This window comes from Hippocampus zosterae, chromosome 6 (genome assembly GCF_025434085.1).
Source record: "Hippocampus zosterae strain Florida chromosome 6, ASM2543408v3, whole genome shotgun sequence".
Classification (NCBI taxonomy): Eukaryota; Metazoa; Chordata; class Actinopteri; order Syngnathiformes; family Syngnathidae; genus Hippocampus; species Hippocampus zosterae.
Genome location: NC_067456.1, coordinates 1,121,580 through 1,143,087, shown reverse-complemented (window position 1 = coordinate 1,143,087; position 21,508 = coordinate 1,121,580). Strand labels below are relative to the sequence as shown.

At 48.6% G+C, this 21,508-nt stretch overlaps 2 protein-coding genes across 6 annotated transcripts in view; one reads left to right on the top strand and one right to left on the bottom strand.

Moving 5' to 3' along the window:
* Nucleotides 1-1,996: 1,996 nt before the first annotated feature.
* bmp3 (bone morphogenetic protein 3) lies at nt 1,997-7,557 on the top strand. Its single transcript, XM_052069008.1, has 3 exons — nt 1,997-2,692; nt 3,819-4,723; nt 6,382-7,557. The coding sequence occupies exons 1-3, from the start codon at nt 2,401-2,403 to the stop codon at nt 6,571-6,573; spliced, it is 1,389 nt and encodes a 462-aa protein (XP_051924968.1). The 5' UTR covers nt 1,997-2,400; the 3' UTR covers nt 6,574-7,557.
* Nucleotides 7,558-10,681: 3,124 nt separating this feature from the next.
* rasgef1ba (RasGEF domain family, member 1Ba) overlaps nt 10,682-21,508 on the bottom strand; it is a 29,308-nt gene continuing 18,481 nt past the window's right edge. For all 5 annotated transcript variants that reach the window (XM_052068993.1, XM_052068991.1, XM_052068992.1 and 2 more), the window contains 13 exons: nt 18,550-18,726; nt 17,753-17,875; nt 17,538-17,675; nt 15,831-16,040; nt 15,610-15,684; nt 15,000-15,095; nt 13,980-14,082; nt 13,402-13,481; nt 13,198-13,293; nt 11,830-11,925; nt 11,058-11,181; nt 10,844-10,916; nt 10,682-10,737 (listed from right to left, as the gene is read on the bottom strand). In XM_052068993.1, the coding sequence (XP_051924953.1) occupies nt 10,713-10,737; nt 10,844-10,916; nt 11,058-11,181; nt 11,830-11,925; nt 13,198-13,293; nt 13,402-13,481; nt 13,980-14,082; nt 15,000-15,095; nt 15,610-15,684; nt 15,831-16,040; nt 17,538-17,675; nt 17,753-17,875; nt 18,550-18,726 (1,416 nt within the window). In that variant the 3' untranslated portion in view covers nt 10,682-10,712. The remainder of the gene's footprint in view (nt 10,738-10,843; nt 10,917-11,057; nt 11,182-11,829; nt 11,926-13,197; nt 13,294-13,401; nt 13,482-13,979; nt 14,083-14,999; nt 15,096-15,609; nt 15,685-15,830; nt 16,041-17,537; nt 17,676-17,752; nt 17,876-18,549; nt 18,727-21,508) is intronic.

The following is a 21,508-nucleotide window of genomic DNA, read 5'->3' as shown; positions in this document are numbered from 1 at the left end:
AATGATTTAATTCTGATAGCCATCGATAGTTCTCGAGGTCAACGGTTAGCTTGCCAGTGAGCTTTGCTAGTTCACGAGTTTATCGGCTAGTTCATTGGCTAGCTTTTCTTTTATGTATGGCTCGGTTCGTTAGCTAGTTTGTTAGCTGGCTAGCGTATTAGCTCACCGGTTTGTCTACTTTGTCTATGTTTAGTGTGTCAATTCACTCGTTAGTTTAGTAGCTTTGTCTGACTTTTGCAATTAAGAATGAAGAGCAAAAAAAAAAACACTGCCGAGTTGCTCCTCGAAGTCAACTTGCCGAGCTGTCATGGTGACATTCTGCGCACTTTGTTGTGACATTTTCAGGCCTGTTTTCCACAAGCTGAGTGGCTTTCCACTGTTGTACAACATTGACGGATGCGCTTGAGTCGCTCCAGCTGGACCCCCTTCTCAAACCTCCTTTCAACCTCCTCGTAGCCCCCCGCATGCGAGGGCCCTAAACGCGTTCAGTGTGTGGACGACGTCGCATGTTCAAATTATTGCAATCAGATGTCAGAGACGAAGAAATGGCCTCATCGTTTCCTCCCCGGCGCCCCTGAAAGAGAACACCAGTTGCGGGAGGGGGGGGGGGGGGGGGGGGGGTTCGCGGCATCCGGACAGGAGTGTGATGCTGCAGGATGTGTGCGCTTAATGCCATTGAGGTGCGCTAAATGAGAGGCCGAGCCTTTAATGCGGACAATAAGCTGCTGCTTTCACATGCGTCAGGAGGGGTGGGCGGGGGGGGGGGGGGGAGGTCTGTCTGTAGGCTCGGACTCTAAATGTAGACTCATCCATGGCTTGTTTTCACTAAAAGGGGGTGGCGGGGGTGCCATTGATAGATTAAAAGTTATTGTCAGTGTGGTGTGACAACTACAATTTTGGTCAATAAAGATGCGTGCTTTGGAGGGTTTGTTTGTTGTTTTTAAGTGTGTGCGTGTGTGTGAAGATACCACTAAATATTTTTGGGAGTGTCTGCGAGTGGGTGCGCCAAAAGTTTGAGAAAGGTGTGCACCGGTTCTGTCGGGATGTTGACCTTGCTCAAGATTGGATGGAACATTTTTGGAGGGTGTCTGTGAATAATCGGTGGTGCGCTGAATGTTTTTCCCCAGCGTGTGCGGCGGTGCGCCGACTCTTCAGGTTTGGGGTTTTGAAATGACTATTGAACATTTTTTTCAACATCTCTGTAGATAATAGAAGGTATGTTGGGGGCGGATGCGACATCTCTGTTGGCATCTTGTAGCTGGTGTTGGAAAGATTGTACTGATTTTTTTTTTTGTGGGTACGTGCAAGGATGAGGTTTTGGATGAATATTCAAATGCTGCGTGGGAAGGACATCTATATTTCTCCCAAGTGTGTTGCATGGGACGAGGGATGTCGAACTGGGATTGGAAAAGACTACGAAACATTTCTGGAGGGTGTGTTCAGTTGATGCGGGTTGCGCCAAATGCTGTTTGTGAGGGTGTGCGGGGGTGCGCTTTGTAAGAAGTGGAACTTGCTACACCAAACACTGTACAAAACATCCTTGAGGGTCTGTGCGGATGACGCGTGGTGCGCCAAATGTTTGCAAGGGTGTGTGGGGGATGACGGGGTGCGCCGCCCTCTGTCGGGATGTGAAAGCAGTGCACCTTTTTGAGAGATTGCCCGCATGAGAGGTGGTGCGCCTGATGTTTGCAAGGGTGTGCGGGGGGGGGGGGGGGTGAAGTGGTTTTGCCAGCTCCGTCAGGGATTAAAGATGGCTTGAAAAGTACAACGAAATTTCTTGGAGGGTGTTTCAATTGGAGAGGGGGGTGCGCTGCTAACTCTGTCAGCATGTGGAAGATGTTCAAGTTTTAGAAGATATATATTTTTTTCTAAATATATTTAGAAAATATATTTTTATTTTGATTGCACAACTTTGTGAGAGGAGCGACAGGCGTCAACAAATATTTAGGCATGTGGAAAGAGGTGAGCATGTATTCAACTTAATGGATCGGCTGCTTTTCAAAGAGAGAGAGAGAGAGAGAGAGTGGGGGGGGGAGAGGGGGGGGGAGAGAGAGAGCTCGGACTACCCAGCTGGTCCCAGCAGCCTTATAATAGCGAGCTGAAGATCGCGCAGTTTCAACGCAAGCTGAGCCTCGGACCGGTCGGCTGCCCCCCCCTCGCTGCTCGGTTGGCCGCTCCTCACATCAGCGCGCAGCCGCCCGGGAGTCAGACGGCCCGGCCTCGCGTCTGCTTTGCGACCACCCGCGCTGGACTCCACCCCGGCTTGTGATGGTTCCCCGCTCGGGTGACACCCAGCCCTGCCGGAGATAAAGAAGCTCTTCTCGAAACTTGCGTGAAACTTCTCGAGAGCACATTCAGGTAGTCATTCAGGCTTCCGCCCCCCCACTCCTCCCCCCCGGGATGGCTTTTTTGGTGCCGCTCGCGCTCTTGGCGTGGACCTGCTGCGCGCGCCTCGGATACTGCGCCCTGCTCCCCGCCGAGGGGGACTTTACGCGCGCGGTGGTGGTGGTGGAGCGGAGGCAGCCGGCGGCGGCTTCCCCGATTGCTCCCGTCGCGGTAGCGGGGAGCCAGGGGGGGCTGCTGCCCCAGGACACGGTGACCGAGCACATGCACATGCTGTACGACAAGTACAACAAGGCGGGATTCCCCTTCGAGGACGGCAACACGGTGCGCAGCTTCAAAGCGCACTGGGGTACGTCGCACAAGCTCCATTTTTTACGCACGCACGCACGCACACACACACACACACACACACACACACACACACACACACACACACACACACACACACACACACACACACACACACACACAAAACTGTACAACGCGCCACGAAATGCATTTTAATGCACAACAAGTTGACTCTTTCTGCAACTTGCATGTAGTCCGTGAGTCACGGACGCTCATCCACCTGTTGCGGTTTGTTGCCTTCAGGAGGACAAATGCCCTCCGCCAGCAAAGCGCTCTCGAACCTTCTCTCCCCTCACATTTTTTTTTGGGGGGGGGGGCATGTTTGAAAAGGCTTGCATGTTAATTCCCCCGCATAGCTTTTCATCTCATTTTCTATGTTATTGATTTCAATTTAGATTTAATATATATGTATGTATGTGTATATATATATATTTTTAAATATATATCTATATATTTTATATATATTATTTATATATTTTTTTAAGTGTTCTTTACGATATCACGTTGGGTTTTGTGAAAACAATTCAAATCGAGTCAGTCGCGACGGCTTCTCAAGTCATTTTGCTTTTGGTTTTCTTGGCCTTTGCTGCCCCCTGTTGATTGCTACGAGACGTGCACTTTTGTTCGGGACACCTGCTTCTCTCAGGGACGTCCTAATATGACAAAAAAATAAAGAAGTGTCCTTGTGAAGATAATCCATGGCGGTTGTTTTATAATCTGACAATGAAGCGACTGATTGCTAATCTTTATTATTAGTGTGGTCAAAATGTCATCTTGGTTTGTTCGCAAGGGTGCTGGAGCCGATCCCAGCCGTCTCCGGGCAGCAGGCGGAGGAACACCCTGAACAGGCCGTCAGACGATCGATTGCAGGGCAGGCAAAAACAAAACTTTGTTTAACCCGCCATGCACGTTTTGGGGGGGAATGTGGGAGGAATCCGGAGTACCCGGAGAAAACCCATGCGAACTCCCCACAGGAAGGCCCCAGAATCGAATTCCGGAGCCTGTTCCTGTGAGGTGGACATGCTAACCAGTTGCCCACCGTGTCGACTACCTAAAAGAAGCCAAAAAGTTGTTGCGGTCCTTCTGTCCTGGATGTCATCTCTGACCGTCCCCGTTTGTACTTTCAGGCGTGATCAACAAGAAGCAGCTTCAGATCTTCAACCTGACGTCACTCACCAAGTCCGAAGACGTCCTCTCTGCCGCGTTGCACTACTACATCGGGGACCTCCGCAACGGCAGCGGGTACTGGACTCGACCCCAAGGCCGCGTCCTTCACGGCCCCCGCAGGCGCAGCCACATCCAGGCCGTCATCTGGAGCTTCGCCCCCGAGGCGGACCGGATGAGGACTCTGGGCCAGTTCCGCATCAATGTGTCCACGCACTACCAAGACTTTATCTCCTGGCAGTGGAAGGACATCACCCGGGTTGTCAACCAGGCCAAGGCGCACCAGCAGCTCCTCATCGGCATCGAGGTGACCTCGGGCGGACCCCGGCCCTGGAAGGAACTCTTGGCCGACCGCTCCCCTTACATCCTGGTGTACGCCAACGACTCTGCAATCTCGGAGCCCGAGAGCGTGGTGGCGACCCTCAGGAGGAACCCCTCGGCAGGGGACCCCAAGGCGGGGCAACGTGGGCGGAACGGGACGGAACCGCAGCGGAGTTCTTCCAGATCCAAGCGCTCCGTCAACCTCCCGCTCCCCCTGCAGAACAACGAGCTCCCCGGACCCGAGTACCCCTACGAGACCACCGGTTGGGACGAGTCCAGTCCCTACGAGCCCTTCCGGAGCAAGCAGGCCCGCCGGCCGCTTCGGAAAAAGAGCCGCAAGAACCCGAGGCACAAGATGCCTCTGCTGCAGTTTGACGAGCATACCATCAAGAAGGCCCGGAAGAAGCAGTGGAACGAGCCCCGCAACTGCGCACGGCGCTACCTCAAAGTGGACTTTGCCGACATCGGCTGGAGCGAGTGGATTATTTCGCCAAAGTCTTTTGACGCCTACTACTGCGCCGGATCCTGCCAGTTCCCCATGCCTAAGGTGGGACTTGCTGCCAGTCTCCCTCATTGGCATCTGTCTTGCGTGACCCCGCCTTTTAGCATCAAGATCTTTTAGTCGTGTGACGGAAAAGCCAGCGGAGAACTGCACATGACACCGAAATATTTTTTAACTTCCTGGTTGATGATTGGTGGGTAGATAGATCTGTCAAAATTGCTCGAAACCCGTTTGGAAGGTGGGTTGCTAAGACTTATTACTGGCCTGCTACTGGGTCCTGCTAGTTCCCCGTTAGTACCTCTTTTGGGGACCTGTCTGACTTTGCTGGTCTACGATTTTGCGTCTCGATTGGATATGCTGTACTTCGCAGTCTACCGATGATATCTCATTTTAAGACGCGCCGCACACCGAACGACATACCTGAACTCGACGCAACCGGACTCTGGCAAACGATTGACAGGACTGCGACACCGAGCAACTCGGTTGGTTGGGTGGGGAAGTCTAAAGGTCATGCCGACTCTGTTTAAACGTCAGTCCCACCTTGACCTTGCATCGCAATGCTAAGTGACGACATGCTAGCATGATTGACGTGACATCATGATGGGTGGCTGGATTTTCGAGGGAGCTAGGTGGCTAGCCTAGTAAATAGGGAGGTTGAACGTCGATCGGTGGCTAAGTAGCTAGCTTGTTTTGGTACAACAGCGAGGCGCCAACTAACATTCAGGAGGATTGGTGTCACAATGCTAGGTAGCTACATGTTAGCATCACCAATGTCACACATTTCACCTGAAATAGTCCGATTTTGTACATGCGCTCAAGAAAATGATACATTTGCGTCGCTATACTGGACAACAGTAGCATGTGGCATCATGCTAACAACCACGTTTCCGCTTTGAGCCCATGTGGCCCCCAATCGAACGCTCCTCAAAGGCATCCTGTCATGTTTCTCGTTAAGCAAAGTCAAAAAACACAAACGGGCTTCCGATCTGATAAGACGGCAAACATTTGAAACGTGGCCGGAATGTTGCGCCGCTTAATTCCCTCCCTCTTGGAGTTCCTGGCCTTTGTAGTGTGCGCTAATTCTTCCCAGGAGTGCCCTGAGGCGTGGCGCTCCTCCACGCCCGCAAGGGTTGCTGTATCAAAAAGTGGACTCGCCCCCTGAAAAAGCGCACCGATGGGTGGGAAAAAGACGCAAAGATCCACTCGCAGCATTCCGCAACGTTGACTGCAATTTAGTCAAGGCTGAACCAGACTTTTGAATCTGTCGGCGCACCCCTTTTCCCTTGCACACACCTTAAACTTGAGTCGTTGCGTACCATCCTCAACATCCTGATCGAGTTGGTGCACCCCCTCTCTGATGCTCACAGTTTTTTTAAAAAATCGATCGAGAAAAAAAAATTCTGTCGAGGTGCGCACCATCGTCACACAAATTTCACATACCGATAACCCGCACACACGCGCACCCTTACTTCTCCCCGCAGACCCTGAAACTCACATGTATGTTAATCGCACCTTTCCCAAACACTTGAATCCATGCATCCCTTTTCGACAGGCCAACAAAGTTGGCGCACCATTCGCACACACTCAAGATAGTTTTGTTTCTAACTTTAGTAGCTGGCGTTTAGAGCTGGCGCACACCATTAAAAAATCGTCGTGTCACTAAACTTTTTCTTTGTGGGTGGGGGGGTGCGTTTTACTTCCAGGCCCTGAAGCCTTCCAACCACGCCACGATCCAGAGCATCGTGCGGGCGGTGGGCGTGGTGCCCGGCATCCCGGAGCCGTGCTGCGTCCCAGAGAAGATGTCCTCCCTCAGCATCCTCTTCTTTGACGAGGACAAAAACGTGGTGCTCAAAGTCTACCCCAACATGACGGTGGATTCGTGCGCGTGCCGATAGTTCCCTTGGTGCACCGCCCCTTTTCACCACGGAAGCAAGTCCCGGAAAGATTCTTTCCTCTCCCGTTTCTTTTTGAAATGCCTCACATCAACAAAGGACCCGACTGACTGGGCACTGCGAGGTGGTGCGCAATGCGGTTCCGGGTGATCGGGGTGCGGCGGCAGGAAACGACGGCGTTTCAAGGAAGGCGACGGCCACAGGATGGAGGAACACTGAAGGGTGAATCCATCGGACAGGGTGCACCTCTTCCCATCGGCCGTGTCCGTCTTACCCCAAAGTTTAAAACCACAAACTTTTTGATTATGCAACAATGATTGAGTGGACCTGAAATAACAATTTTTATCCTTTGCACCTCCAGGGGTACGCATCCCACGGTGAACCCCGTTTTGGTGTACGTTTCCCATTCACGCTACGTTATTTTATTGCGTCATTTTGCCGATTCGAACGCTGACACAGACCGATGGCCCGAAAGGGGTGCGCCTCACCATATCAGCTGTCAACGTTTGAAGCCGCAAACGCCAATCCGGCTGTAAAGTTTTCAAACGACGCACCAGATTCAGAGTTGGTGTATCATGCTCAAGTAGAATTCAAATATTTCCATTCTTTTAAACGCACACACCCCTTTCCTTGACATACTTCCTACATACCCGCATAATCTTAAAAAAGCTCAAAACAAGGCCAATATCAAGGCAATCCAGTGGAATTCAAACGTGGCTTTTAAAAGATACCCGCCCCGGATGTGCGAGCACCTCTGTTTTCGCCACGTCAGCAAGTATGTACCATTCATTGTTACATAACTTTATCGCTCAATTTCATCGTTTCAAAAACTGAAAACAAGACCTGCGGTCCCCTTTGGCCACTGCACTCCCCTCCTCCCAAACATCGGAGAGAAAATGTTTGTCGTGGGCGCACCACTGTTTGCTCGATGTAAGAGTTCGGAACCGGTTGATTCAATATAGGAATGTATTTCACTCTGATCGGGATTCAACTGATACGTTGGGCCACTGCCTCTGCGGGGGTGCACCTCTCACGTTGCTAGCTTAGCCTTATGGTTGGTGTACCCACATGCCCCCGAATCAAGACATCCCATTCAATCCCGCAAAGGTGATTTTTTTTTATCCACACCTTTTGACATTTTATCCGCACCCCCTCAGTGAGGTGCGCTCCACCAATTGGAACCCTCATGTCTCATTTGTTCAACTTTATTGGATCATCTAACAAATTCCAAAACGGTGGATTCCTCTTCTTATCTTTTTTTTTTTTAATACTCATCCATGCAGCACCATAATGTAACGCACCAGCACCCCCCCTTAAAAAAAACAAAGTTTTTCCTCACTGAAACCAACTTAACGAGGCAGGTTATCAGCTTTTTTGTTAAACTGCTAAAGCAGCGCACCCTCGCCAACATCATCAGCCCCCTCCACCCCCCCCCCCTTTTTTGTCATCGGGTTGTATTGAAAGCTAAACACACCAAAACAGCTATTTATGCAGACCAAACATTCCCCGCGCGCGCTCTCTTGTACATTTGACTGTTGACAAGTGCCTTTTGTTTCCTCATCGGATTGTGATGAAAAGCTTTTATTGTGGAATTTGTTCAAAATATATATATTTCAAATAATTTTAATCCTTCAGAGAACCTTTATTTTGTGTTTTTTTGTTTGGGGGAGGGGAGGGGAGGGAGGATAACTTTTATATATTTTGTATGTTTTGTTAGCGAACGCATGCCAAAGACTCACTGTGGCCTTTTGTTTTCTTTTGTGTCAATGTTAAGAATACGCTTGTACAATAAGCTTGCTAAAGTATATTTGTACGTGGAAATGTCTCCAAGCTATTTATTTTTGTCGATCCGGTGGAGGGGGTGTGGCCTGGTGGATGAGGGAGGCGGGGTCTTTCCACGTGACTTTGGCCTCTCAGCCCGGGCAACGCCCAAAACTCGCAAAGTATTCAAAGTAACGAATAAAAGGATGCCAAAGTCAAACGTTCACTTTCAAATCGTTTGTTGTGTGCGCCCGAACGGAGAAAATTGATCCGGAAGAAAATTTCCACATCAGTGATCCGATTAATTTTCTCCAGGAAACTAAAAGCCACATTTTTATGTATTTATTCGTCACGAAAAGAAAATATTGTGTCTGATGATTTTTTTTCCTTCCCTTCTCATTTTTGTTGTTGTTGTTGTTGTTGAAATGAACAGGTCCTATTTACAAAACAATCCACTCTGACACTTCCACAAAGGCGACAGATGCAAAAAGATTTCCTCTTCCTCTTCTTCCGTTTTCGGCGTCGTCACGGGATGACGAGCATGGAGGAGCTTGGAAATCGGCGTCCCATCCTGAGAGCTCGTCGGGAGGAATTTTGTCATCGGGAGAGGATACACGTCAAAGTGCCTGTGTACACCTTTATGTAATGTGTGTGTGTATGTGTGTGTGAGTGTGTGTGTGTGATGACTGTCCGTGTGTATGTGGCGCTACCGCCAGACGCTGAATGAGCCCACCAAAGATGGCGGCCGGCGTTCAATCAATACGCGTCACAGGGCCACGAACGTGCATGATGAGCAACTTTGCTCAAGTCACCTCCCAGGAACAAGCACGGCCTGGAATATTGGGGGAAAAGTATTCCGGAACAATGTCCAACGTAACCTGTCGAGAACAACAACAACGTTGATTAAGAATAAAGGCACATATTTGGCGTGTGGCGTGTGTGCGCTGAAAGCCAAGGTGACATTTGGCGGAGTCGTCAGACAAAATGTGTGAAAAAATATCGGCAAAATGTTTCTTGGAGTTTTTAAAAAGGTAATTTCTTGAAGATGGCAAGTCGCTTGTCGACCTTTGGACCCCTGCCCCCTCATCTTGTGTTTCCAACGGGTGCTGTCGGGTGATGTCGTCACAGCATGGGGTTGGGGGGGCAGTGGCGAGTGGTTTCATGCAGTGACATATTTTGGACTTACAGGGGGCGCCAAATAGCCATTTGTCGATTCAAGTGTTACTCGCTCCAATGGCTATTTTTTTTCTTCCTGAATAAAAAAAGAATTTCACATTCGTCATCACACGTCGTTGATAAACACATTTCGATGTTTTACGTCTGATCTGAACGTGCCAAATTAAACGGAGTTGGACTGCGCAGTGTAACGCCAAATTACGAAAACAATGGCTTATTTAAAAAAAAAATGTTTAAATCTTCTCATGATATTGTAAGATACATTTTAAACGCACATAATAGCAAATTCAATTGCTCAAACACATTTTTCTTTTGCATTTGATTCCAAGAGAACGTATATTCAGATGATAAATATGAACATGTAAATTGTCTCCCCGAAAATGAGGTAATCATTTCATTTCCGTTCCAGTACATGAATGTCCACAATTTACATTACACTGAAGAAAAAAGGCAAAATAGAAACAAGGAAAATCATTTATGATCACCTTTTAAAACTGTAACATATGAAGATTAAAAAAAAAACGACAGCCTGTATAATTACATGTAGCTGTTCTAAACTATAGCATTTAATAACCACCAAAAAGTCATTTCATCTTTTTTCTCAATTAACTCTCTCGGTGACAACAAAATCGTTTCTGCGTTTGTGAGGCTGATGAAGAGAAAACACAAAAACATCACAAACTTCACAGGAATTCAAAACGTGAACTCAAAATCCTCCAATTGAGGTCATAAATAAGGTCAACGGCAACATGGTAACTCCACATCAAGATGCATAAATAAAACCTTTTTTTGACATCAAGGATGTTTTCGCAACAAATTCAACGAGCGCCACAATTGGCATCGAGATGCTCAAGCTTATCCACTGTGTTGTGACGCTAACATGCTAGGTTAGCATCCGAGGCGTCTCTGAAATGCAGCCCGCGCGTTTCATTGATTAAAAAAAAAAAAACGGTACCCACCAAAAACAACAGCTGGTCTTGGTTTTAGCTGTAGCGGTGTGGCCCGCGCTAGCTAACCGGCAGCTAGCGTGCGGCTCTGCCCTTCGCAATAAAGCGGGCGAGAAAAGTCTTCCAAAGAGGTGAAAAAGCAGCCGTTAGCCAACGCGGCCATTCGCGCTAACGCATCGAGGGGCTTTTGCGGAGGACACTTTGCTTCTGGGGGGGGGGGGGGGGGGTGGGGGATGACATCTCGGGTCGTCTTCGTGTTTATGCTTGACGTAGCAGCGTGGATCTGCAAAGACCACCCGAGACAAATAATCCGGGTCAATTCGACAAATGGATGAACAAAGATATTTTGAGTACGCTTTACGGCGGCACGGATGGCCGACGATAATTACCGAAGCGACTTCCATCGGTCCTTGTCGACGTTGTTGTCGGGCCCTTCGCTCTCGTACGACGCCAGACACAACGCTACAAATAACAACGAGGGGGGAAAACGTCGTGAGAAGAAACACGAGCAGAAGCCCGCCTGATTTTTTATTTTTTAATTTTTTTTGCTTCCAATGAAATGGCAGAACGACTTTGTGGGTGTTTGCTCGCGCGCGTGCGTACCGTCTTCGCTGTAGACGGGCGCGGTGAGCAGGTAGTGCAGAATCTTGCGGTCCTTGTCGAAAGGACACTGGACGGCCTTCCAGCTCATGAACTCGCTCACTTGCTTGGCCAACTCCCACAATTTCTACAAAGCACAAAATCAAAATTTAAATAAAAAAGTCATTTCATAAGACGGAGCCGTTTTCGGCTTTTATGCGGGTAAATTTGTTTTTTTTTTTCCTTCGTGTAAAATGAACCCTGTGTTTTCTCAACCCCATCAGGACTTTTTCCATCACCCGAAGATTCGATCGCACAACTCTATCAAAATCCTGCGCGCTATGCGGGTGTTCGGCCGCGCCGTTTTTTTGCCCCCCGCGACGCTCGGGTTCGACGGCGGGTATCGTCCGAGGCGCACCCTTGGGGTCGCCTCTATCGGCCGAGCAAATGACAATTTTTACCCCCCCCTCAGCCCCCGCTTGTAAAATGAGGACTTGTGCCTCAATGTCAGATTTGGGTGTCTTTCTGTGAACAAAATAAAGGCCATAGAAATCGAAAACGGAAGCTGACGACGACTGGAAAAAACGCCCCCCCCCCCAAAAAAAAAAGTCCACACACGAGTGGAAAAGACCCAAAGTGTGACAAAGGACTTCTCTTTTCTGCGTGGAGACGCTCTTTGGGGAAGTTGACGTTTCAAGAGACGGGAGGAAATCAACCCCCTCCGCCCCCCAGCCCAATGAAAGCCCCATTTTGGGGTGGGGGGGTTGTTTTGTTTTGTTTTGTTTAGTGTGGTCACCTGGAAGTTGATGTGGCCGTTGTGCAGTCGGTTTGCGCAGCTTTCGTTGAGGAAGTAGATGTCTTTGATGAGCAGGCTGAAGAACGGGATCACCATCTGGACAGACGGGCGAGAGTCACGCGCGACAAAAATCAGGGGCGGAAAACCACCGAAAAATCACCCCCCCCCCCCTCCCCAAAAGGTCTAATAAAGAGTCCAGCTTGACGTGTTGGCGGTCACGGTGGCGGGTTGTGTCACAGCGAGGTCACGCGGGCGTGTTTGAGAGCCACGTTGTAGTTATTTTGAAGACAAGGCGGTATGACAGGACGGCGCGTTGCATAAGCGGAGCGGTCGCTCCGGCCGGACGGCCGTTGCCGCGCGACCAAACAAACAAAACAAAACAAAACAAAACAACTGCCAATTCTCATCATGTGAAAATGTCAAAGTGGGGACGAGCAAAGGTTCCGTTCCTCCTTTTTAACGATAAAAAAAACAAAACAACTTTTTTTTCCATCAACAATTTAAAACGTATAATTGCTTAAAATAATTTGATTATTTTTTAAAATAGTACTGTATTTTTTTAACATGTAAAATAATGAACATGCGCTTAAAATTATACATTTCTGTGTGTAAAAAATACTTTTGTAATTAAGCTAAACAGATTTTTAACGGAATAATTACAAAAACATTTTTTTAAACATGAAATAATTTGTTCAAATCATCAAAAATACAAAAACAATACGAGTGAGTTTTGTAATTATTTAAAAGAACATTGAAGAAAAAAAAATATTTGACAGAATAAACGATCTTAAAAAATCTAAACACAAAATTAAAACTATTAAAGAATTTACATTACACATTTTTTTCCTAATCACTAAACACAAAAATATGAGAATCAACATTTATGTCAAAAATGTTTTAACCTTAAACATTACAAATGTGGAAAATTACATCTAAAAGTTGTAATTATTTGAAAAAAAAACTATTCATCAAAAGATTCACACATATAAATCGAAGGTCTTACGGGTGGCAGCAAGAGGAACGTAGCAGACGAGCCGGAACGTTCCACTTGGCGACCCCTGACCCCTGACCCCTGGCCCGCTTGCGTAACCTGATCTCTTTAAACAAAGCCCACATTCCTCATGGGGGGGGGGGGGGGGGGGGGGCGCAGGCACAAGATATCCAAAGTGTTCCTTACGTCGTGGCTTAAATCAAAATCAGCATGTGATCCAATCAGGGGGGGGGGCACCATCCGTCTTTATTTTCAACGAGCTTCGGTTTTCTTTATAACGTAACTTTCATTTCCCCGACCATTTGAGATCGTGGCGAGAATACTCCCAATTTTTGAAATACCCGCCGCGCCGCGTCGCGTTTGCGACACCCCCTCACCTTCTCCCTGCTGCTGTTGGCGGTGACGGAGCGCTGAGTGGCGCCGCGCAGCGCCGTCCTGTAGTTGTAGAAGTTTCCGGAAGGATCCATCTGGTGCTGCGGAGAAGCAGGGGAGACAAAAAAAATGGCACCGTTGTAGACAAAAGTATTGGGACGCCGCCACCGCGTCGACGTGTGACACGGACGAAAAAAACGGCGCGGCACCTCCAGGATGTCGAACTTGGCCGTCTTCACTTTGCTCCACGTCTTCTTCAGGCGGGACACGGGACTCATGTTCATCCCAGCTGCCACGAACAATGAAAAGAGATATGCGTGTCAAACACCCCTTTTTCTGCCACATGGGGGGGGGGGGGGGGGGGGTGCACATTATTGGTCTTGTAATGGCTTTTATAGGGGTTAGCAGACTTAATGGTAGAGACATTTCGTTTGCGTCTCGCACACTCGGTCACTCATAGGCAGCTGGGGTCGGCGGCCCCGCCTCCACTTGACACCCCCACCCAGAAAGAAAAACATCTTGACCCCTTGTTGCGTGCGATCGGACTTTCTCCGAGCGGTGTTGACCATCTGCTTTTTGATTGTTTGCGCACCCCCGCCCAAGGCTGTCCAGATGTCCAATGCAGTCACCCCCCCCCCCCCCCCCCGTCCCTCCTCCTGATACAGTGAGCTCAGCACCAACAGTGTAGATCTCATGTTCTTTGGCCCTTTTTCAAAAGCCGGGGCGCGCTAACCCTCCCGATGAGTACGGGGGGGGGGGGGGGGGGGGCGGCTGATGAGCAACTTACAAATGATGGCCATGAGGGAGTTGAAGTTGCCGATGTTGAAGCATTCGCGCGCCACGTCGATGAAGAACTCCACCACCCGCGCGCGCTGCTTCTTCTTCATGGGCTGCCAGGAAGATGACGCCCCCCCCCAAAAAAAAAACACATCGGAGAAAGAGAGCGTCAAGCGACAAACCAAACGCAAGAGTTTGATCATGCTAAACCCGATATGTCAACAGGAGACTCACCCGCAGAAATAAAGTAAATGTTAAAACGTTTCAGCTAATTAGCGAAGAAAACGGCCATAAAGTCCGACACTAGCGTTTCAAAGCTAATGCTAAATGTCTAGCAATGCTAGCCAAACATTCAGCTCATTCAGTAGCAGCCAATTCTAGACCAAGTCTGAAAAGACGTTTAAAAACGACAACTACAATCACATTTTTAAAAAAAACGTGATTAGCTTGAAAGCTAATGCCTTTAAAGTTTATGTTGACTGTCTGCGAAAATGCTAACCACAACAGAAATGAGACTTTTAAGCGGGTCATGAGTCCGATTGAAAACGAGTTAGCGTTTGGAAGGATCGAGTTCTTTGACTACTTTAGCGCCGCGATTCAACATTAGCTCCAAAGTGAACGCCTCAAAGGTAGTGCTAAATGTATAGCGATGCTAGCGAAACATTAACTCATTCAGTAGCAGCCAATTCTAGACCAAGTCTGAAAAAAACGACAACTACAGTCACATTCAAAAAAACGTGATTAGCTTGAAAGCTAATGCCTTTTAAAGTTTATGTTGACTGTCTGCAAAAATGCTAACCACAACAGAAATGAGACATTTAAGCGGGTCATGAGTCCGATTGAAAACGAGTTAGCGTTTGGAAGGATCGAGTTCTTTGACTACTTAGCGACGCAATTCAACATTAGCTCCAAAGTGTAATGCTAAACATCCGCTAAGACTAGCCGCGACTTACGAGTCAATGCGCCGCAAGTAAGCATTCTGGGCATTGACGACCATTAGCGGCGGGCGTTACGATCTTTAGTCCCTCACCATGCAGATCTCCGTCGCCACCAGGTAGCTGAGCCTGTTGAACCAGTCCACGTAGGCCTCCAGGTTGGCGGCCTTCTTGCGCTCGCCGAAGTGGCCCTGCACCGAAAACGGCGACACAAACGTTGAATTTCCGCTCATCTTCTTTAGCTTAGCATCGCTAAGTGCCATCGGAGGGAAGAACAATAGAGACTGGAGTTCATTCCTTTGGGTGAAGAGTCCAATTGCACACATTCCTTAGGCCTCGCACCTCTTGTGGGGGTGAGGGGGGGGGGCACCTGCCTTTTCTTGTGGGGCTCATTGGGGGCAACGCGGCAACCTGGCCCACCCCTCCTCCCACTTCATTAACTCGCATCCCAAATCAGCCTGTTGCCTAGCAGCCCGACAGCCTGACCAGACAAGCGCGCACCCCCCCGCACCCCCCCCCCGGAGGAAACTGTGGTTGCCAAGCGATGCCCATGTAATCCAAGATCCCGCCGAGGCTGGAAGGAAATTTCTTCTTTCCGTTTACACGAGCTCGGCAGCGGATGGTTCTTCGGTCTTCGGTGCGTTGGTGTCATCCGACCCTGGCGTGAACCCGAGACGCTCGCCCTGCGTTTGTGGGCTTCTTTACCTTGTCGTTGTCCACCGGATCTTTTTGGACGAACGCTTGGACAAACTCCTCGGGGCCGATGTAGCTGAGTCTCTCCTAAGAAAGAAGAAGAACAGCAGCCTTCAATGAAACTTCAAATGTTTTTGTGACGGCATTTGGGTCCCTTCCATGAACGACTGAAAACCGTCGGTAAAGCTTTTGCGATTTGGGAAGTCACGCTTGGTTGTGGTTTTGTCTCTCACCAGTTCTATGTGGGTCAGCTGCTGGGCCAGGGTGAAGGGGTCGTTGCAGACGGACAGGATGTCCCTGTGGACGTGGGCTTTGGTCTTGAGGACGGTCAGACGCTCAGCCGCCGTGGCGTTGATCTTGACCAGAGCCTCCTCGTACTGGCTGAGGACCGTCAGCCTACGGATCAAACCTTGGCTCAGCTGGCTCGCCGCCTTCCTGTAAATCTGACACATGGGACGGGGAGAGGGGGGGGGGGGCATTCAGTCAGGCGGTTGCGCCCCACCTTGGTCCGATCAATAATGAAGAGCTCGTGCGCATGTCAAACGGTTCAGGATAGTGAAGGGGGTCAACATTTCTGAGACCGCAAGGGGTGAAGGAAACCACTTGAAGCCTTGCATCTGGTCCTTCCCCCGTTCCCCGTGACACACTTCATTTGGTTACATAAGCGGGGGGAGCGGAAAAATAAAAAAAGGGCGGGGGCGCACACATGTTGGACTTTGTGGATTTCTCACCACCACATCCTGCCCAACTCGGAGGCCAAGTCGGGCTTCCCAAGTCTGCGAAAACAAACCCTCGCTAAGACCGCGTCAACAACCTCCACCGGGGGAGGAGCGGCTGCAATTTTATTATTTTTTTTTGTGTGATGACATTTTGAGCCAGACTCTGCGCTTTCCCATCAAAGGCGGGAGACTTTGGTGATTCAAAGTGGGTCCAATTTCCCAAGATGGGAACTACGGGTTGGACTGGATGTCGCGGTCTGGCCGCACATCGCAGCAGATGTTTGCAAGATGCATAAAATGGCTTCCAAAGAAGTCGCCAACGGGAAACAACGTAGTAGTACTGATGGGGGGGGGGGGGTGTACGGGGAGTTCGGGGGCGGGGGGTCTCCTATTTTGACATATGGACGTTTGCCTTCCCCATCTGCTCTTTACAAACTCCTCCTGCTGCTTTATTGTTCTCATCCGACACCCCCGAAACACACGCGATCAACAAACAAGCGGCTCCCAAAATAGAAACGCACAGCGTGTGCTAATTAGTAGCACAAGGCTAACCGGTGACTTGATGCGGATGCTACTGCGCTGAAGACTACTTGTTATATGGCTTTCAATACATTTGGTGAGCAGGCTAGCTTAGCATTAGCATCACAGGTGGCTAGCAGATGCTACTGCGCTGAAAATAGCAAAGACTATTTGTTATATGGCTTTCAATACATTTGGCGAGCAGGCTAGCTTAGCATTAGCATCACAGGTGGCTAGCGGATGCTACTGCGCTGAAGACTACTTGTTATATGGCTTTCAATACATTTGGCGAGCAGGCTAGCTTAGCATTAGCATCACAGGCGGCTAGCAGATGCTACTGCGCTGAAGATAGCAAAGACTATTTGTTATATGGCTTTCAATCCATTTGGCGAGCAGGCTAGTTTAGCATTAGCATCACAGATAGCTAGCAGATGCTACTGCGCTGAAGACTACTTGTTATATGGATTTCAATACATCTGGTGAGCAGGCTAGCTTAGCATTAGCATCACAGGTGGCTAGCGGATGCTACTGCGCTGAAGACTACTTGTTATATGGATTTCAATACATTTGGTGAGCAGGCTAGTTTAGCATTAGCATCACAGGTAGCTAGAAGATGCTACTGCGCTGAAGACTACTTGTTATATGGCTTTCAATACATTTGGCGAGCAGGCTAGCTTAGCATTAGCACCCCCCCCCCCTCACCTCGTCTCCAGTGGAGAGCCGATGCGTGAGGTCCTTCAGGCTGCGCATCATCCGATCGTCCCGGAAGTCGTAAGGGAAGGTTTCCGTCCACTCCGTCAATAGCTGAAGGATCTTCGGAGCGATCTTCCTGAGTCGTATCTGGAACGGTATCCAAGATCCGTGAGCGTGGGGTTGGCTAAACGGTGTCGGTCCAAGATCCCGAGCGCAGTGCCCACCTTCTCCGCTTGGGGATCGCCGAGTCGTTGCTGTTCCACGCACAGGTGGCACACCTTGGACATGAGCTCGTACGGGTGGACGAAGAGGCGAGAGCTCAGCAGGAATGTGAAGATGTAGGTCCTCTGCGGGGAAAGAAACAAATCGGGTCACAAAGGGCAAACGCTGGCCGTTTTTGACGGAGCCCTGGAAATGCTCAAAATGGAAGACTTCCTGTCTGACCCCAGGCATGGCTTCTTGACACTTTTTCAGCGACAATGGACTCTGGCAAAAACTGTTGGCAGAGAGCCATCAAAACGACTCATAAATACGACAAAAATGAACCTAAAATGGCCGTCTTCTTGCGTCTTTTCAAGCACGGGCTCTTGAGACTTTTTTGGTGGGTCCACACACACGAGAGGCACGTCTCCCAATTTTAATTTGGCTTTGGGGGCTGCATGATCAAATCCTCCAAATGACAGCTGAAAAGGATGAAAAGCAAAAATGGCAGACCTCCTGCGTCTTTTCGGGATTGGTTGTTATGACTTTTTTTGTGGGTCGGGTCATAATATATATAAATGGCTCCAAAGTGGCATGTTGCTCAACGAAACTGGAGGCAGATTTTTTATTTTTTTGGGTTTAATGATGACTGCAGTTGCATTCCAAGTTTTGCAACAGCTGCTTCAAACCAAAATAGCAGACTTGCCGTGTCTTTTCGGGCAGGGCTTTTTTTTCTGGGCCTACCAAATTTGCTGCCAAAATCAAACAGGCTCCGGGGGCTGAACTTTCCCCAAAAATCTTGCAATCCGATCACACTCACATCTGGATAATAGTCGACTGTGGGCAGCAGGTGCCGTATGAGGGCCTCCAAGGATCCGGATACCAGGTTGTTGTCATGGTAATAGAGTCCAGAATAGAGCTCCTCCTTGGCCTGGTAAAAGTTTTTGTTGTAGCCTCCGGCGCTGTGCGGTGTCTGAGGCATGTTGTTGTTGTCGTCCTGCAAAAAAGCAAGACAAGCGGGGGTCAGGACCGCAGACGCTGACGCAGGACGGTCGGAAAAAAAAAATGAACAGCCAGCGTAGATGATTTTGTTTGGGACGCATAGTGGACCGCGTTTAAGCTAACGGCCTTTCGGCTTTGCTTTGTTTGAAAAAACGTCAGTTTGCAAGAGCAGGAATGCCCCGCCAGATTAGAGATCGAGCACTATTGCGCCTCGGAGCCGTCCAGTCAAACTGAACCCTATACGACCTCCCCGATAAACCGCAACTTCCGCTAGAAGCTTAACGAGGACCAGCTGATGCGCCAAAAAAAGGCAAAACAGACCCCCCAAAAAAGACTCCGAACAAATGACTGTTTGCTCTTTGGCACAAGAGACCCGTTAAACGCACCCGATAAAGTTTAGAGTTTTTAAAAAAAAAATTGGTAACTCAAAAAAATTTTTTGTTATCCAGATTTTGCCCCAAATTGTGGAAATCTTTTTGTTGTTGTTTATGGTGACAGCTAACCAAGCAAAGATGTAACCAAATCTCGCTCGTACACGATATAGAGAAAGATGAAAATTCAAAAATCCTGATCGCTCACAGACCAAAGAACAATCTGACAGTCTTGCGTTTCATGTACAATAACTTTAAGCACGGGTGAAGTTTGCTAGCTAGCTAGCTAGCTCCGAGTCAAGAACCACGGGACGTTAATCCGAAACATTTTCAACAACGGCTGTCCGTCCGGCTGTCTCTTTGGGCTTTGTTACGCTTTTTATCCACTGGTGCAGCAGCTATGCTAACATGCTAAATGTTAGCATGTCAACAAAGAGGCGCTGTTTTGTTTTTTAACATTGCGTTCTAGTTTGTGCGAGCGTAGCTGCCGCATGACATGGCAGATGTTCCCGCCGCCTGACTCCCTTTTCTCATGGAAATGTCCCGCACTGGAGACGCACGTGGACTTCAAGATGTGGGTAGTGTGTGTGTGTGTGTGTGTGTGAGGGGGGGGGGGGGTTTCATCACGTTGTTGTTTGTGTTTGAAAGGGTACATTGGTTGGCTTCATACAAAAACACTCATGACTTAACACTTTTTTCAGTGTTAGGTCTCAAGCCACGTTTTTCAGGCTTTTTGCGATATCTTTGTGGCTCGACTAGACATGTGGACCAAATTTCATGTTGCTGAGTGAACCTAAATGTGAGAGCTGCATTTTCAAATCATAGCCACAAAAAAACAACAACCTGAAAATGGCCATAAAATGACACCTTCAAACCAAAAGGCTCGACATCATGTGTCTTTTCAACTATGGCTTGCTGGCTTTTTTTGTGGGTCTTGTCATGATAGATATGTCAACCAAATGTCATGTTGGGTTTGATCCCCCACCCCTCCAAAAAAAAAGAAGAAAGAAATCAAGTGATCCTGAAGTGCCCGATTCAAACAATGTCAGATTTCCCGCGTCTTCAAATCTGACACCTAGAGACCTTTTTGTTGGTTTTCTCATGACAAATTTACTACATTTCTTGTTTCGATGTGAAAAAGTGGTTTCGAGAACGGAACTTTCCAATACACCCTAAGGACCCGTGACAGTGATGTGATTTGGGCCTAAAATCGGCTTCGATTCAAAACGGCTTCCTGAGCGTTTTGGAGCACGGCTTCTGGAGACTTTTTTGTGGGTCTATGAATGATAGCCACGCCTGCCAGATTTCATGTTGCTTAGTCAAACTAGATTGGACACGACTGAATTTTCCAAGATGAAATCACCCCGAAATGCCCAAAGTGATCATAACATGACCGCTTCACCCAAATTCTTGATAGCCTTCGGCGCGCTGAGACTTTTTTTGTGGGTCGAACTCATAATAGACACGCCAACCAAATCTCACGCTGCCGAGTGACGCTGGCTGCGGTGGGGATGAATTTTCTTGGACCCAAATTTTTCTGGGACGAGGTCTCAGGTGTTGCATTGTTCTGTGCTTGTTTGATCCGGCCGAGTGGAGGAACCCCAAAGGGAATGTCGTGTGTGTGACATCACTCTGGACGGAGAACAATCGCAAAGCGCCTGAGGCTGGATGATCTCATGTGAAGATAAAAGTGCTTTTTGGACACACGACACCACCTCCTTGGATTGGATCAGGTGTCGTACTTTGATCGAAGGCCTCATCCAGTGGAGATCAATAGCGCCATGAGACGACCGTAACAAAAAGTCTTTGTTTGAGTCCGACGTTACGCGGTCAAAGGAGTTTTATTTTCTTTCATCTTTAAAATGTCAGACTAATGTCGCTACTTTTGTGGTCATACATAAACTGAAATGGCAATTAAAACGAGTCAACAGGTGCTAGCTAATTAGCATGTGGCTACCAGGTGTTCGGGGGAGGGGGGGGGGGGGCTCGGGTAGGGGTTATAATGGCTTTCGGGGGTGGTGCCTCGAGATTGACGAAAGCTTTGTTTCGGCACGCTGCTGTTGCTTTTGCTGGTGGGGGTGGGGGGGGGGGTTGTTTACATTGTGTGTGTGTGTTTAGCCATCTGACAAATTGGAAGCATTGTGATTAGCGCCCGGGTTCAAAATTTAAGAAATTCAACTCACATAACTCAATTTTGGAAAATACAAATGATGACGTTAACTTTTTTCACATGAGTGAAAAGTGCTGAAAATGTGCCGATCATTTGAATTGACTTGAGGACCGCAATTGATCCGAAAGTGAAGCGGATCTATTTTCAAATGGCAAATATGAACATCCATGTTACTTTTTGGAAGAGGATTAATTAGCACTGAACAAGTCGAATTTTTTTTCCAAGCCAGTCCATTT